General features: G+C 34.9%; 1 protein-coding gene and 1 non-coding gene across 7 annotated transcripts; both read left to right on the top strand.

The window, feature by feature from the left end:
• The first annotated feature begins 1,008 nt into the window (after positions 1 to 1,008).
• TRNAV-CAC (transfer RNA valine (anticodon CAC)) lies at positions 1,009 to 1,082 on the top strand. Its single transcript has one exon. It is a non-coding gene; the product is annotated as a tRNA-Val (tRNA).
• An 86-nt stretch (positions 1,083 to 1,168) lies between these two features.
• Positions 1,169 to 16,425, top strand: LOC147395202 (PRA1 family protein A1-like). 6 transcript variants are annotated; one of them, XM_086452405.1, is made up of 9 exons: positions 1,169 to 1,322; positions 1,404 to 1,573; positions 1,773 to 1,813; positions 1,890 to 1,989; positions 5,785 to 5,871; positions 5,959 to 6,047; positions 6,181 to 6,252; positions 6,362 to 6,497; positions 16,151 to 16,425. In XM_086452405.1, exons 2-8 carry the CDS (start codon positions 1,416 to 1,418, stop codon positions 6,463 to 6,465), a joined length of 651 nt encoding a protein of 216 aa, XP_086308531.1. In that variant the 5' UTR covers positions 1,169 to 1,322; positions 1,404 to 1,415; the 3' UTR covers positions 6,466 to 6,497; positions 16,151 to 16,425. The 6 variants fall into 6 exon arrangements, with proteins under 6 accessions (XP_086308531.1, XP_086308533.1, XP_086308532.1 ...); XM_086452407.1 differs by having other exon boundaries at positions 1,170 to 1,303; XM_086452406.1 differs by having other exon boundaries at positions 1,177 to 1,322; positions 1,408 to 1,573.
• Positions 16,426 to 17,087: the final 662 nt, after the last annotated feature.

Consider the following 17,087-nt stretch of genomic DNA (forward strand, 5'->3'; position numbering starts at 1 on the left):
GCTATACAAAGTTCTAATGATATGCTTCTTGTATTGCAAAATCCTTGTAGATGCAAAGAAGAAGAGTATGTGTGAGAGAGAGAGAGGGAGAGAGAGAAGAAGAAGAATGGGGGGGCGGTCGGTTCAAAGAGTAATTAGGTAAAAAAAAGGTGAATATGTCGAGATTTGAGGGACTTTTATGAAGGTGAAAAAGAGTGAGTATGTGGAGAGACTAAATAGTGGGTGCGACTAACCTTACTCTTGTAAAAGATTTCTAAGAAACTCCATGCGTGTATTATGCAGCTTGTGCTCTGTGGTCAATTTAGGTAATACGTACGGTAGGTGACCCATTTATCACCCTTGAGTTGCATTAAAGGTTGCGAAGAGCTGGAAGCCAATTGAGGATGATGGTCCTGACGTGCACCAAATAAATTTCTTCCTATATTTTTCATTCTAGCAATTTACTACATTGAAATGTGAAACATGGATTTGAATTCAAAGCAAAATTATTTGGAATGATATTTAATATTTTTAAAATATTGTAATAGGATACATGAATAAAGATGAAAATGTGAATAAAAACAAAATAGAATATTATAGATTTTGAAGAATCTTAAAGGTTTGTTATTAGTGGTGTCTCCACCATAGTTGAAGACATGATCTAATTTGATAACGAAAAATGAGAATTCAAAATAAGTGAGATAATATAATAGACAATGAAAGAATTAGAGAGGAAAAAATAGATTTTGAAAATTTTAAATTTGATAGTGTGGAAGAACAATTAAACTTCATTACTTTCTTCTTTAAAAAAAAAAAATCAAAGATACAAAAATATTTTGTTAATTTGAAGATAGAAACTATCTTAATTAAAATAGGTCTTCTCTCATTGTAATGTTAAATTTTTTTTAGGAATTTAATGTTTCATTAAATTAGTCATCCGGAAATCTCCATCATGATTTTAAGGATTCGTCCAGGGTCAAATAACTGTATATTTGATATAAACTAAAATTTTCTTTTTATTTACATGTGGTCTGGGTGGTGTAGTTGGTTATCACGCTAGTCTCACACACTAGAGGTCCCCGGTTCGAACCCGGGCTCAGACAAATGTTATTTTGTTCTAAATAATTTTTTTTTTCTAATGTGAATGCCGGATGAATGGGTACATAGGTAATTGCGTTTAACATCGAAATATCGAATAGAAATAATAATCAAGAATCTGTGCGCGTGCGTTGCCGTTGGATCGAAAACTCAACTCATCTTGGAAGAAAGTGCGAAAGATAGAAAGAAAGGCGTTTTCTCTGCAACTTCGAAATCAATTTTCTTTGTGATTCTCTTTTCTTTTTGTATGGTTCCCCATCTCTGAAATTCTTCTTGTGAAATTGAGCGAACCATCTCTGAATTTCTAGGGTTTTTGACTGAGCAAGGCAGGTAGAGAGATGGATTGGGGAAACGTAACAGCAGAAGACATGATGGACGCTCTTCGTGAAGTTGATTGGTCATCACCTCCTCGACCTCTCACAGAATTCTTCTCCAGATTCACTATCCCTAGATCCTATTCCAGATGGAACAGCCGCCTTAAATGCAATCTCTACTAGTATGATCTGATCTCTACCCCTCAAATCCCAATCAGAAACCCTAATTCTATTGTTCTATATTATGATCTTTTATTGTTTGATCATGTTGTCTTCCAGAAATTAGGTTAATTTTTTTGTTATATGTGAGATTACTCAGTTTCACTACGTTATTTTTGTTATAGTTTAATTTGATTTTGTTCGATTATGTGTTGTGTTCAGTTATCGGACAAACTACTTCATCATGATAATCTTTATTCTTGGTAAGAAACTCTAATTTCTTCTTTCAAAGCTTGTAGATTGAGAGAATGGTTATTTATTTATTTTTAATTTTAATAGTATTGCCTTTATTAACTGTAGGTGTGGGATTTCTTAGGAGGCCGCTTGCTATTGTTGCAGCTATCTTGACTGGCATAAGCATTGCTTTCCTAAATGATAGGTACTGTTTTTATTCTCCCCTAATTATCCCAGCAAAAAAAAAAAATGGATTTTTATTTATTTATCAATTTAAGATTATTAAGGAAGAATTTTTTACAATAATTATTTGCTAAAAATTAGAACATACAACTAATTCATGGAAAATTGTAGAATTGTGGCTATAGTTTCTTATTAGAGTTGATAAAATTAATTATATATATATATATATATGGGACTAGTTGTTGACAATCTCAAATTCAATACGTTAACTCTTGAAGAAAATGTGTGGTTAGAAAGGAATATTGGGGAGGAGGAAGTGAGACTAGGTCTTGCTTCAATGGGTGGGAATAAAGCGCCGGGGCCAGATGGTTTTACAATGGAATTCTTCAAACATTGTTGGGAAATTATATCCGATGATTTCATTGAAGGTGGTTTGGGAGTTACTGGAAAAGAATTGCTTGGATTATGCCCTTAATAGTACCTTTGTGGTGTTAATTCCCAAAAGAGTGGGGGCGGTTGACTTGAGTGACTTCAGGCCTATTAGTTTAGTAGGATTGGTGTATAAGATTATTTCTAAGGTGTTGGCTAACAGATTGAAAGAAATTATGAAGAAATTAATTGGTCCTAAACAAGGTGCTTTCATTAGGGGAAGACAAATTCTGGATGGTGTGCTGATGGCTAATGAATGTCTTGACTCTAGGATTAAAGATAAGAAGCGGGGCTAATAGGAAAAATTGATATGCAAAAGGCTTATAACCATGTGAGCTAGGATTTTTTGAAGTATATGCTGGGAAGGATGGGATTTGGATTTAGGTGGATTGGGTGGATCATGAAGTGTATTACGTCGGTTTCCTTTTCTATTTTAGTCAATGGTTGTCCGGCAGGGTATTTTAGGAGCTCCAGGGGTTTGAGACATGGTGATCCTTTATTCCTATTTCTATTTCTTATAGTGACATAGGCTTTGGGTAAATTTTCAGAGGGGGGTTGAGGTAGGGAGGTTATCCAGTTTTAGAGTGACTGTTGAGGGCCGCTGATTTCGCACTTGCAATTCGCAGATGACACCTTAGTGTTCTTAGATCCTTATAGAGAACAAGTGAGAGCTCTCCGGATTTTATTATGTTGTTTTGAAGCAATTTCAGGTCTACACGTCAATCTGCAGAAAAGCAAGTTGTTTGGGGTTGGTAGGGTGTCGAATATTCCAGTTTTAGCTGTTATTTTGGGGTGTAGTAGCGATACACTTCCTTCCTCTATTTAGGTTTATCTTTAAGGGCTCCATATTGTAGTAAAAACATTTGGGAGGGAGTTATTGAGAAAATGGAAAAGAAATTGAGTACGTGGAAGGCAAAGTATCTCTCAAAAGGGGGTAAGGTTACGTTGATTAAGAGTACTCTAACGAGTATTCCGATTTATTTCCTATCACTTTTCTCTTTGCCTCCATCAGTGGAAGTTAAGATTGAAAGACTCATGAAGAATGTTCTGTGGAATGATAATAATGATGGTAGAAAGTATCATTTGGTCTGCACTCCTAAGAAATCAATCCTAGGCAAGTGGCTTTGGAGGTTTGGGGAAGAAAGAGATAACTTGTGGAGGAAAGTGGTTCAGGCTAAATATGGTGAGAAGAGGTTTGGTTGGTATAGTGAGGAGGCTAGAGGGATCTACGGGTTCAGTGTGTGGAGAGGCATTATGAAGAGTGTCGATAAGTTTGAAAGAGAGATCAGATTCAAAGTTGGGATGGGGGACAATGTTAGATTTTGGGAGGATTTATGGTGTGGAACTTCACTTCTGTCTACTCAATTTCCATCCTTGTACGCTTGCTCTTTGAAAAAATATAACACAGTAAGGCAATGTCTAATTCGGGATGGGAACACGAACTCTTGGGATCTGGGATTTAGGAGGAATTTCAATGATTGGGAATTGACGGAGGTTACATCTCTTCTAGATCTTCTTAATTCAATCCAACTCAGAGAAAACGAGCAAGACAGAAGAGAATGGTTCAAGGTTAAGGATAAGAAATTCTTTGTCAAGTCTTTCTATTTTTGCTTGCTGCCGTCGGGTGAGGTTTCTTTCTCTCATTCTGTTATTTGGTCTGCTCTTGTTCCATCTAAGGTGTTCTTCTTTCTTTGGCTTGCGTTTTTGGGTAGAATCCTCACCTTGGATAATTTGATCTATCGGGGGTGGATTACTCCAAATTTTTGCTATTTTTGTTCTAAGGATGGAGAGTCTGTCAACCATATTCTTATTCATTGTCCTTTTTCTCGGGTTATTTGGATGTTTTTCTTATCTCATTTTCAAGTGGATTGGGTCCTTCCTTCATCTCTCTTTGAACTTTTAAAGGGTTGGAGTTTCAATATCTTCTTTTCTAGGAAGAGACATCTTTGGGCTATCCTGCCTTCCGTTATTGCTTGGGGTCTTTGGAGAGAACCCAACAACAGGGTATTCCATAGCAAGAAGAGCTCGTCTCACACAGTGATCTTAGAGATTTTGGGTTTTCTATTCTTCTGGTCAAAGTTGAGTAAAGACTTTGAGGGAGTGGGGTTTCAAGATTTTGTTTTTAATTGGGATACCATTTGTAACTCGTTGAATCCCGCTGGGAGTGTATTTTTGTTTTCTTTTCCTGTTTTCCATGTTGTATTTGTTCTTGTTGTTAGGGGGCTACCTCAGCCTCCCCTTCTTCTTCTCTTATTTAATCTAATTTATATTTATCAAAAATAAAATAAAAATACTATGCAATGGGCAAAAGAACATATCTAGAATAGAAATAAGAAAGAATAGTGCGAAATAGATTCTTATAAAATTCCGAGAGCCGAGAGGATAGTCGAACTAGATATGCCCACTTGAATCGAATGCCCTTAAATGTGCAAAGAAGAGAAAGAAACATTTATGTGTAAGTGTCTTGGACTTCAAGAATACTATCTTTATGGGGTCTTCTTGGTTTTTTTAACTGTCAATTTAATCTTTCCATGGCCATGCCACTGCGAAGGGAGCAACTTCTATGGAGAATTATCTTTGGGATAAGAACACTTTGGAAGGAAGACCATCCCTTCAAGAAATCCAAAATACATTTTGGAAGCACCCAACTAATTTGAAACTGTATAAAGAATTATCTATGGCAAAACTCTTCTAGTGAACTCACAAATGGACGAGGAGATGACCTACCATCTCACCCACCTTCTTGCATATGACACGCATGTTAGGGATTTGTTAACCCATATTGATCAAGTGGTCATTTCAAGTATCCTTTCAAGCATTGCTATTCTAACAAAGAAACCTACTTTTTAAGGGATGGGAGCACCCTATAGTAGTCTCTAAGTAAATGAAGGATGATCGTCAAAAGTCAATTTTGTCGTATGATTTGACCAAGAATTCACAACTTCTTGTCCATCTCCAAATCCTTGAATCTGCTTAAATGTGTTAAAAATATTGCAGTTAGCTTGTCTAACAAATCAGGGATGACATCGATCTCCCAATCATGTATCTTAAACTAATGTTGCTATCGATGCCATTTGCTTGATCACTATGTGTTTAGCTGATAGTAGCATCTTTGAGCGCAAATAACACAAATAGAGAATAGAAAAGATGAAAAAAGGATTTATTCTATAGTATCATTAATACTTTTTGTTTGTAGTTCATTCTTTTGCTTGTAAGACATAACTGTGGTATTCACATGTCCAAACTATTTTTCTTCAAATGAAAACGATGTTGACAAACAAAGTATAAGGTCATTAACTTATTTCTTCCCATTACGTTTGATCTTCTTTTTAGCAACCATATGGATTTTTTTCTCTTCATATATTGCTACTGAGGATTGGAAATACAGCTTTGCAGTTACTTTTAATGAGAAGGTAACAAGAACTGTGAGACGGTTCTCTCCACATTTAGCTGCAAAGATGAGGCCACCAATAACGTAAGTGAAGTTACGTTCTCCTTATTGTGGTTGCAAAGCAGGTTGTGCTGTTGCTTAGATGAAAATCTTGTTAATCATTATTTGCAGGCCCGTTATTCGAGGGCGTCCATCGGCTAAAAGAGCGATTCACATATGTGGAAGGCCTCGATGGATGTTTGTGTTGGCATTCTCAGCTGGTATTTACAATTTTTGAAGTCACTGCTTTTTTCCTTTTTGTTCAGCAATTAAACCAACGTTTTGATACATTAGAATTGATAATCTGTTGATCACTTTTAACTGATTGGGACCTTTTTCTTTTCCTTTGTATAGGCAGTTGCTTCCTTTGGTTCACCTCTTGTAGTCTCCTAACTGTCTTATGGGCTTTTGTCATTGGTCTTCTTGGTATGTTATTAAACCCTGCTTATTTTAGAATTGTTTGACACCTCTTCTCTTTTATAAATGTTGTTTCTCTCTCTCTCTCTCTCACACACAATTTTCTTTGGTTTTGCAGTCATTATCCTTCACGCAAGCTTTAGAACACCTAACCTGAAGGCTCGTTTAAATACATTCCGTGAGGAATTTCGTGCAGTTTGGCGCAATTATAGTGAACTGTAACTGGGTAGTGCATCATTTTGAGTTCTCAGAATGTGAGTGAACTCTATTATTGTTATTAACTTGTAAAATCAGCAGAAAATGGATGAAACTATAACAAGTATAGTTTCATCCATTGTTTGGTGATTTTACAAATTACTCATATTCTACATCTTATCACAATCACCATTATTATCAGCTAATATGTTGTCATCAATAAAAAAATCAAAGTTATTGTACCTTCTTAAATTTTATTGGGCAGCCGGTTATTTTTTTATAGATAAAGATTTATTGAAAAGGAGGGAGGTTGAGGAGACATCTGAAACAAACAAACAAAACTTGCAATTAGTTATACATCAATCCCATTTAAATAAGAAATCTCTTTGAACTTCGTATACAATTTACACCAAACGAATAACAAACCCAAAATGGAAATAATGACCTGAAATAAGTTCTCATTCCCTTAAAAAATCATGCTATTCCTGTACTTCCAGATGCCCCAACAAACAGCAAAAGGCAAAAGTTTCCATAGGTTCTCTTTCAACAAAATCCTTGGTATACCAACTTTGAGACACGATAAACGGCAAGGAAGGAAAACACCAGAATAATGAAACAAGGATAAAAATTGAATCCACACATTATGAGAAAAATCATAGTGAATTATGAGATGATCGACAGATTCCTCACCTGATTTGCATAAGAAACTAAAATAACTCCCTATCCAAACCTGATCCAAACAAAAAGAAGACTATTTTGGATGAAAATTTTCTCTATACAACAAATATTGGAAAAGGAAGATCATCTACTGAATTAAGCCTAAATTAAAGTGATTGGCCGAGAACTTACCATTTTGGCTACAGGCCTCACCCTTCGATCCTTCACTGATGGAAACCAGGGAACAAAGGAAATGAGATTTACAAGACTAGCAATTTCCTAGACCTCCCAATCATTGAAACTGAAATCCCATAATATCCCCCCCATCCTAAATCATAAGGCTCAACACTGGCAATCTTTGGAACTGCACCAAAAATGCACTGGATTACCTTTTTCTACTTTGAAGACGATCGTTTGAGAAACTTAGGTTTAGCTTTATAAATAGCCTTCCAAAGCCAAAACACTACAACCATAATGACTTCACTTTCCCATCCAAAGGTGCTCTTAACATACTTGGCCTTAATAATCTTTCTCAATAAACTATTCTACTCGATCCCAAATCTTCAAAATTTCTTCAACATAGCAATATATATTAATCAAAAGTTCCTAAAACCAAGGCGTCCTTTATTCTTGGGATAAAAAACCAGTTTTCACTTGACCTAATAAAATTTACGATTACCATCATTGTCATTTCATAAGAAGCACCTTACAAGCTTCTCTAGGCATAACCCCATGCTTTTTTTTTTGATAAGTATAAATATTTTTTTATAAATATCAAAAGAGAGGAAGAGTACAAAGGAGGCCGAGATAGCCTCAAAACAACAAAAACACAAAGAAAAGGAGAAAAACAAAACAAAAAAACAAACAAAAGCAAAACTAAGAGTTACACAAGCTATCCCATCTAAACACAAAATCTTTGAAGAAAACCCCGGAAAACTCCTTGTTCAACCTAGCCCAAGAGAACATCAACCCTAGTATCTCTATATACACCTTGTGCGCGTTGTTCTCCTTACCTTGAAACACCCTGTTGTTTCTCTCTTTCCAAGGATCCTAAACTATGGGCAGAGGAAGAATAGTCCACACTTGCCTCTTTTTGTGAGAGAAGATGTTATAGACCCACCCTCTTTTTGTGCTTGGTAATACTTTTGCCATTTTTCAGTAACTTTTGTAAAAACAATTTATTGAGAATAACTTTTCAATAAATGTTTTTGAACTGCATAGGTCCGTTTGGTAATGTTAATGATAAAAGCTTATTGAACTAAAATGCTTTAAACTAAATAATAGGCGTTTGGCAATGTCAATTATAAAAATAAAATTTCATAGATAAATTATGATTATTTTACTTTGAAATTTATTTACAAAACGCTCATAATAAATGATCCATTTTTCAATGGATAGAAAATTATAAGATATATAATAATTTAATGTAGAAATATCCCAAAATGTTAAAATATGACATTAAAATATAAATAATCCATCTTCTATGCAAAACACTATAACTATGACAAATAAATGAAATTAGCAATCTCATCTCTAACTATTGCCATTTCTAAAAGATGATTTGGATCCACCTCTTCATTTGGTGTAGTCTCATTTTTAACCATCACGTTCCCCTTATTTACCACCATATCCTCATCCTCAACGTTTATGAAAAAATTATTACTTACTGCTTCTTTTCTAATGAAATTGTGTAATTTCATAGAAGCGGTGACTATAAACATCTGTTTCTAAAAGGAATATGGAGCCATTGATAGGAAATTGTGCCTTTAACACTCCAAAGCATCGTTCTATAACATTTCTCAAGGATGAATGCAAACGATTAAATCATTCTTTCCGTCCCCTGGGTCTTGAACCAAGACGAAAGTCTGGAAGATGGTATTGCGTGTGCTTGTATGGTGCAAGAAAACCTCACATTGGGGTATCCATCATTGACCTCGTAATATTTTCCTAATAATAAACTGATTTATTTTAGTATGATGAATAACACTAGTATTTAGATAAATGATGTTGTATTCTACCTAAAAGAGGTTGTGGAAAATTATAAGATGGATTATGAATGGCTTGCAACAATATACGTGAATCATTTGTTGTGCCTTCCCATCTTGCTTCAACAAAAGTAAATATCATGTCAAAAAGGCATGCTGCCATCACATTTTATGTGCAATATGACTTTCTGCCTCGGTAAGGGATCTGTTGATTCGATGGAATAATCGCACTAATATGAGTTCTATGTATCGCATTGATGCAGTTCTGTTTCAAAATAAGATTACAAAAAATAAAATTATAAAAAATAATTTTACAAATCATAAAAAGAATGGAGCATTATAAAGATTGACAAATATCTTAAAAAATGAATAAAATTTTCAATTCCTACGAATATGTTCTGGAACTCGATCAAATGATGGATGTTTGATTAGTTCCATTGAGAGCTTTGACACCGCCAATAACACATTGTTGTAATGTCTGCTAATCGTCTCACTAGAATGTTGAAATCGTACATGTATCATTCTATTTCGTTCATTGTGGCCAATAGTCATTAAGAACATGGCTACTTGTTCCTCAATAGACATCCATTGTGTGTTTCTTAGATACTGTTTTACTTCTAGAATTTCACAGTGTCTGAAATACATGTGCGAAATAGTTCTTGACATCTCACAAGATTTCCCGTTAGGATTTCACATACAAAAGCATGTCCTGTGAGGATTGAATCTCTACAAGGTTCTCTTGGGAGACGTAAGTAAGATTTTCTCTTTATGATTCTTAATGCTAACATTAGAAGAAATAACCTATGTCTTCGATCCATTAAACTGTCAAGTATTAAAGAATATAATTATTATAATGAAATAAGCATGTCTCACAAAATCACAAAAACAAACATATGAGCAACGTCATATATGTATTATAAATAATTATTTAAATAAACACATAAATGCCTAAAAAATAATAAAATTACCACAAATCCAAGTGTAGTCCAACAAATCACCATCATAATCCAATAAATCACCATCATAAATCATAAGAATTACAATCCCATATTTAAAATTAGTTTTCAAAAAATTAAAAATATCATTAATCTTCTAAAAAAAACCCTAATCTCATGAAAATTACTAGAAATGTGACTATGCATTTTGCTTCTTCATCTATTCAAGCCATCTCATACGTAGTTCAAGTGAATCCAATGTCATCCAAGTCTTTCTTAATTCTCCAGACTTTATGAATAAATGAGTAGCGAACATATAGAGATCCTCCCCTTTTTCTAAATTTGACGTCTCATTCAAAACATAGATGCAATCTTTCATAGATGGTGTAGATTTTTGAGTCACATTGTTAGTTGACCAGAAGGCCTCACAAATTTTCAATATTTGTTTATCAACTTGCTTGCTTACTGTCTCTCTTTGCCGACGTTGAGAAGATCCATCAATATTACGTCCACGCTTTTGTCAACGTCTAAACTCCACATCATCCCCTTCACTATCTTCTTGCTCAAATTGGGTATCAACTTGAGATGGTTGCGTCTCAAGTGGAGTGATAGGATCTGATTCATTATTTTCGTATCCATCATTATGTAGGGGTTCTTCCTCAAATGTTGGTTCTGAATTGAAAGTTAGATGATTACCTGATGAGGGTAGCCAATGTTCCTCACTAGTGGTAGCAGTTCCACCATATAATATATCTAGATCGTCAGCATGTGCTAGTGGGTTCCTACGAAAGTGAGAAGCATCTGGATTCACCTATAGGTTGATTAATATTATTATATTTTTATCAAATTAAGTAGTCACTAGAATTGAATTGTACAAAAAAGAAAATAAATATACCTGTATGAAATCAGCCCATGTCTCCTCATCTACGGTGATTGTTTTGGTTATGGGATCCCAACCTAACCCAGTATATTTTATAAGCTACTGCCAAGATGACCATTGGGCCTTTGTGTTATTAAAGTGATTTTTTCATTTGCTTTTGATCATATCTTATATTAGTTTCATTGAAAAATCCCTCTATTATATCTTTCCAACATTTTCTATTGAAACACGATGTAGGTCTATTTCCCTTAAGAACTTCATCTATGCAGAGTTTGACAAAGACTGTGTTTTCTCGGTGACCAGATAGCCTTCTCTTTCCTCTGTTCAGTAACCCTTGATTGAGTTATAATGGGTAGATGTCCTGCACTGCTTCCTCCATGAGTTCTTATTGGTTGTGTACTTGTCCTAATTATGTTCCTAGGTGGTTGAGTCCCCATTGTTTCCTAGAATTCAATAAACCATAAGAAACGAAAATTCAATTGCTAAGAAATCAATTTTCTTTGATCATGAAAAAATAAAATTCAATCTTTCAATTTATGGTAGGTTGATAACAATGCTAATATGCACAATTCTAACTAAAGGCACAATAAAGGTGAAAACAACATTGCAATAATTCTAACATCAAACAACTATTGAAACAAGATTCATATACAAGTTTTTCACATAAATTAAGCAAAAATGAAATAAATAAAGAAATTAATATACAATCAAATGAAAAATACTTTAGTAGTTGAATTCAACTCTGAAAATCTCTAGTTCGGATCATTATACATTATAATTAACTAAGCATAATGATCCAAAGTGGAGATTTTAATACCAAATAAATTAAATAGCTCAAAAGCCTTAATTAGACTCCCAAGAGTTAAGAATCTGATATCAACCCATAGCCCTCAATCTCAGTAGTCCAATAAGTTATTTCTAACCACAGGATTAGATCATTATTTTGACCAATAGTTTGGGGAGATGCCCATAGATGCTAAATGCTCTAACCAAGCTCTTAGAGCTTACAATCATCATGATTTTTAAATTGTAGATGGCCAATACATTCCTAGGTCAGTAATTAGTTTGACAAAGTGCCTTTTTGCATCCATAGGAGACTGGAAGTAGTGTTGCAAACCAACTCCCATAGGTACAGGATCTGTTCTCTTTTATCAGAGATGCTATCGGATTCCATAAAAAATATTTGAAGATGGAACAATAATTTCAGATTAAAAGAGAACATCATTGCTTGGGGTATTATGACATGTGGTAATATGAGAAGCATGGAGGTTCCATATTTGCTCTTATAGCGGTGCAACAAATTTATTACGTTTTCATGTAAAGGTCACTGTCACAATTTTGACCATCTTTGTTTGATACGCCACAAAAAACTATCTAATCTTCTTTCACCTATTAACATTAACGGTGACGGTGTCATGAGATTAGCGGTTTTAAGTGTTCAACTGGTGTAAAAACTTTTCAATCACAGTCAAGAGGATTGAGGAGACTTAACAGAACATAAAGAATCAAATAGAACAAAATACACACACACACACACACACACACACACACACAGAACCTGCCTGGTATGGTGATGGAGTTGGGAAGAGGGTTGTGATAATCATGATTTCTTGAGGTGTGAGATTTGAGACGTTAGGTTTTTTTTTTTTTTACAGATTAAAATAAAATAAATAAATAAAACCCAAATGAAGAGGAAAGGGGTTTGAACCCATATTCTCTCATACGGTAAAAGGGAGGTAATGTCTACTTCCCGCATAAGTAATGAAGTAAAAAAAGCAATATTTTTTTACTTCTACTTTTGAGTGTTTTTTTTTAAAGTATTTATTTAAAACACTTTTTAAATAATCTAATCAAATGTGTTTTGGGGACTTAACCTACTTTTTTGAGTTTTAAATTGTAAAAACTTTTATTAAAAGATTTACTAAACACCGCCTAAGAGTATGATCCTCGGATTCCCCAGGAAGTAGATAAGAATGTCAGCACTGAGCCGTTGATCAAAGTTGAGCCCGCTCCCTGTGGATGGGTATTCGCTTTCTACTATCCCAACCTCTGCTCTACAGGCTCTATGACTGTAGCTCAAGTACTTTGGGATCTGTAAGTTGCTCCATAGGGAAGGCTCAAATAAGATGAGGGGAAAGACTCCACCTAGCAACCCATGCACCAACCAAGAGATTGGATGTTTTGAACCGAACCCACCCCAAAAATCTTAATTTTACCAAGGTTTACAGGCAATCCAGTAACCACTTCAAATCACATAAGTAGACCATAGAAAAAAAAAAACATGATCTTGCCATTGATTATTTTTTAATTATGTCTTGATTTTCTAATTTCCCATAGTCAACCCCAAATTTTTTAGAAGAGGCTTCAATGTGATGATGATTTTCTAGTTTCCAATGGTGGGTGTATCACAGATTTCAGGTTTTGGTTTGTTCCGACATCGAAGATTATATCGTCTTTCTCCTTTTAAACAGGAAATAGTTTTGTTTTAAAACTCTCACGTTCTCTAAGAGGTGAGAAGATAAATTGGTTTTGATTAAATGGAACCAATTCAGACAATAAAATTTAGGGGTGCACACTGGATCAGGTAAATCCGAGAACCAAACCAATCCGTAGCCTTTTGGATTGGATTGGTTCGGATTGAACATGGTTTGGTTTGGGTACGGATTGTAAAAAAACCGAATGATTTGGTTCGGTTCTGGATTAGGGGTATAATAGAACCGAACCAATCTGAGAACCGAACCAATTTATATATATATATATATATATATATATATATTTAAAATAAAATATCATCTTAAAAGACAAAAGGTAAAAACATTCAAACAATACTCAAAGTCTCAAATCCCTTTGTTTATGTATGATATGTGTTATGCGTGATGCTTTTTTTAATATTTATTTTACTCAGTTTTAAGTTTTAACTATTTTAATTTTATTATTAAAAATAATAAGTCTGAGAACCGAGAACCAATCCGAACCAAGGTTGGTTTGGATTGGTTCGGTTCTATAGGGTAATTGGATTGGTTTGGTTCCAAGTTTGTAGAACCGATCATGTTGGGTTCGTGTAGACAGGCTAACCATGATTCTGGCACTTTAAGACTGAAACTAAAAGAACTTCAAATTTTGGATGTTTGCATGAAATTGTAATCCTTGAGTCATACACAACATAAAATTTCATTATATTAGTGGAGGTGGCTGGCACATGCTTAGATAATTATGTGCAGAGCTGCCCCTTCTCTCACTCCTTTTAAGCAGTATAAATGTTTCAATTCAAACTTCTTGTAGGTTGAGGCAATAAGTTTTCAGTACTAACAAGATACGGTTGGTCTTGGTTAACTAGTTCTTATTGCACAGTGAAATTCTCCTTAATCAGGATATTATCAAGGAGGAGACTGAAAGGGTTCTTCTTTGGTTCCTCCTTAATGGGGTATTGGTATCTTTTATCTATGATCATATATTTCCTTTTATGGATCAGCGCTTGTTGCACAAACCACAAGGGACTTAGGAGTTAGCTTTATGTGCTCTCTAGGGATAAAACTATCCATGCCAACCTACACATGGGCTGTTGTTTTTGGCTTATTTTGGATAGGTATTATGACCAGTTGGTTGTAGAAACATAGTCACTGATGGTAATAAGCTCCAGCCAACGAAATAGGTTGGTATTGGAGGCTCCTTGATGCGGTTTGATGGCTAATTGTAAAGTGAGAATTGCTTACATCTATAGGGCTGAACATCTACTCCAACTTCATTGCAGAAGTTACTTTTTTTTTTTACTATTAAATGGTCTAGATGACCATAAAAGGATAGAGAATTGATAAGATACAACTAAGACAAAGACACACTACAAACCCAGACTCACCTACCTTGGAAGTCATCAAAGAAAATCTCTTAGAATTCTTTAAAGAACTTACACCAGAAGAATAAAATACTCATGATAGACAAATTTGAACAAACCTTAAATTGATCGAGGCAAGCAAACCAAGAGTTTAACAAACCTATGAGATGATCCCATATCCGATAAGTATAAGGGCAATGAATAATAAATCAGTTGACTCCTCCCCTTCCATACACGTAAGGCAATTATTTGAACCCCTAAATAATACGGAACACAAATCAAGTCAACGGTCAAGGGTTCTCGTGTTTATCCACAGGAGAGTATTTGCATCATCCTGCTTTTGTTAATTCACATGTGTTGACATCTGCTCCCTATACGTCAAACCCCATCCATTTTCGTATTTCCTTCGCCATTTTAGAACCTTCACTTGCACGTTCCTTCTGACTTGTGTGGTAATTGGTCTTTATTTCACATGAACAAAGCATCTCATTGGACTTTCCCCTAGTTACTTAGTTGGACTACTCCAACATTCTCTAGGATGCATTCATTTATAATTTTACCCACCTCGATCTTTCAGCTTATCTATCTCAGCATCCTCATCTTTGCCACAGTGAACATGTTCCCTGATTGCCAGGCATTCAGTTCCATAAAACACAATTGATCTTACTACAAATTTTTTATTTATAGATGATCTTATAGCCTTCCTATTAATTTTATTTGGATGGATCATTTCAAATATTACCCCAGGAACAAATTTTCACTATAACCATCTAATTCTAATTTTTCGAGAAACATCATCCTCAATTGCCACGTCCTTGTGGCTAATAGAACAAAGGAGTCTAAAATGGTCGCTTCAAGGTATATTTCTTGGACATCAATCTTGATCGTACCTGGAAGCCCTTGGACTCTAAAGCAACTCTCCAAAGTTCTGATTTTGTTTTGACTTCCTCTCTGACATCAACTAACACTAGGTCATCGGATACAGCACAAGATGAAGTGAATGGCAAATTCGGATTAATATTGCAAACCCTAGTCTTTGGCTGAATGTGATATTTTTCAACCTTGCTCTTGCATCTCTGCCGAGAGGATTCTTACCAATGACTTCAGATTACCATCAGATATTGGATTTAATCTTTTTTGCCGCTGTTCCTTTGACAGCTAACATTATTGTTGTCTGTGTTGTTAGTCATTGTCCTCCTGTCCCTGGTCTCTACAAGTTTAGATGTTTAAATCAACTATCATACTACAGTTTGTGGACCCATAATCAGTCAACCAAGTTTAGGCAAGCAACGAGAGTCTCGCTGATCGATTGCTGTCATGTTCTGTTTTTTTATTTTCTAACTGACATGTTTATGACATTCAGTGATTGATGGTCTCTCTTTCCTTGTTATCTGATATAATGTCTTTGCCTTTTCTGTGTTAGGGATCCTCAGCTCATGCATTGTCCCCTTGCTTCTGCTGCTGCTGCTGGAACTGCTATTCATATAAAGAGTTGTTGCGGGCACCATCGTATGTAGGTGAAAGATGCAACTTTGGGTAGACCATCATCCGGTTGTAAATTGTTTGCAGTAATAATCTCTGCAAAACCAATGTTCTCATTTGTGTACCTTTTTTATGAAGTAAGATTGGTAGATGGATATTATTCTGTAAGCTGAATTCCTCATTATAATTCATTATCTATCGGGAAAACTTTTATTCTCTGAGGTCTTTAATTTAGTGTTTTAGAGATCGAGTGGTAGCTTTTTTTGTTTTTTAGTTTTTCGGGTTTGAAGTTTGGAGCTAATCACATTGTGCAGTGGGGAGAGAGCTCTAGATGGACCAATAATTCATGTGGTCAATGAGTTTGAAAGGATGACCCATGTAGCACTTTTAGGTGGGCAGTCACTAATTGTCGTCAAATATTTTGTGTCAAAGATAGGTGTGGGCCCTTTGATTAAATGCAACTTGTGGCAAATACAGCCAATGCCTTCTTATACGAGCAAAAGAGATCTCATCTATTCTTTATTTGGTTGGCTTTTGAAAAGAGAAGAAAAACTCTGCTCAAATTTCTTTTTAAAATCAAAATTTGTACAGGAAGCTTTTCTTTTTCAGCCCTTATTTTCTTTTTCGTGTGCTAGTGGAGGGAAAGTAAAGGTTGATGTATTGTAGAGTAGCTTTTTTTTTTTTTTTTTTTTTTTTTTCTCTCTTTTTCTTTTATCATAATTTTTTTTAATATTTCCCCCAAATCTAAGGATGTAACGTTGCAAGCCGAAGTGAGCTGGGGCAGGGGTTTTTCTTCTCTTTACAGTTCAATAGATTTTTGTAGGGTGAAACTCAAGGATTTGCCAACTTAAAAAAAAAAACAAAAATTTATCTTCATT

This window comes from Akebia trifoliata, chromosome 8, assembly GCF_017979445.1.
Source record: "Akebia trifoliata isolate Shusen 1 chromosome 8, ASM1797944v1, whole genome shotgun sequence".
Taxonomy (NCBI): domain Eukaryota; kingdom Viridiplantae; phylum Streptophyta; class Magnoliopsida; order Ranunculales; family Lardizabalaceae; genus Akebia; species Akebia trifoliata.

Bases quoted from the DNA above. Each gene is read 5' to 3' on its own strand.
- LOC147395202 (XM_086452405.1), top strand. From the start codon at position 1,416: ATGGATTGGGGAAACGTAACAGCAGAAGACATGATGGACGCTCTTCGT. The intron at 6,048-6,180 runs GTATTTACAATT...TCCTTTGTATAG, and splicing joins TGTGTTGGCATTCTCAGCTG to GCAGTTGCTTCCTTTGGTTC. The intron at 6,253-6,361 runs GTATGTTATTAA...TTGGTTTTGCAG, and splicing joins TTTTGTCATTGGTCTTCTTG to TCATTATCCTTCACGCAAGC.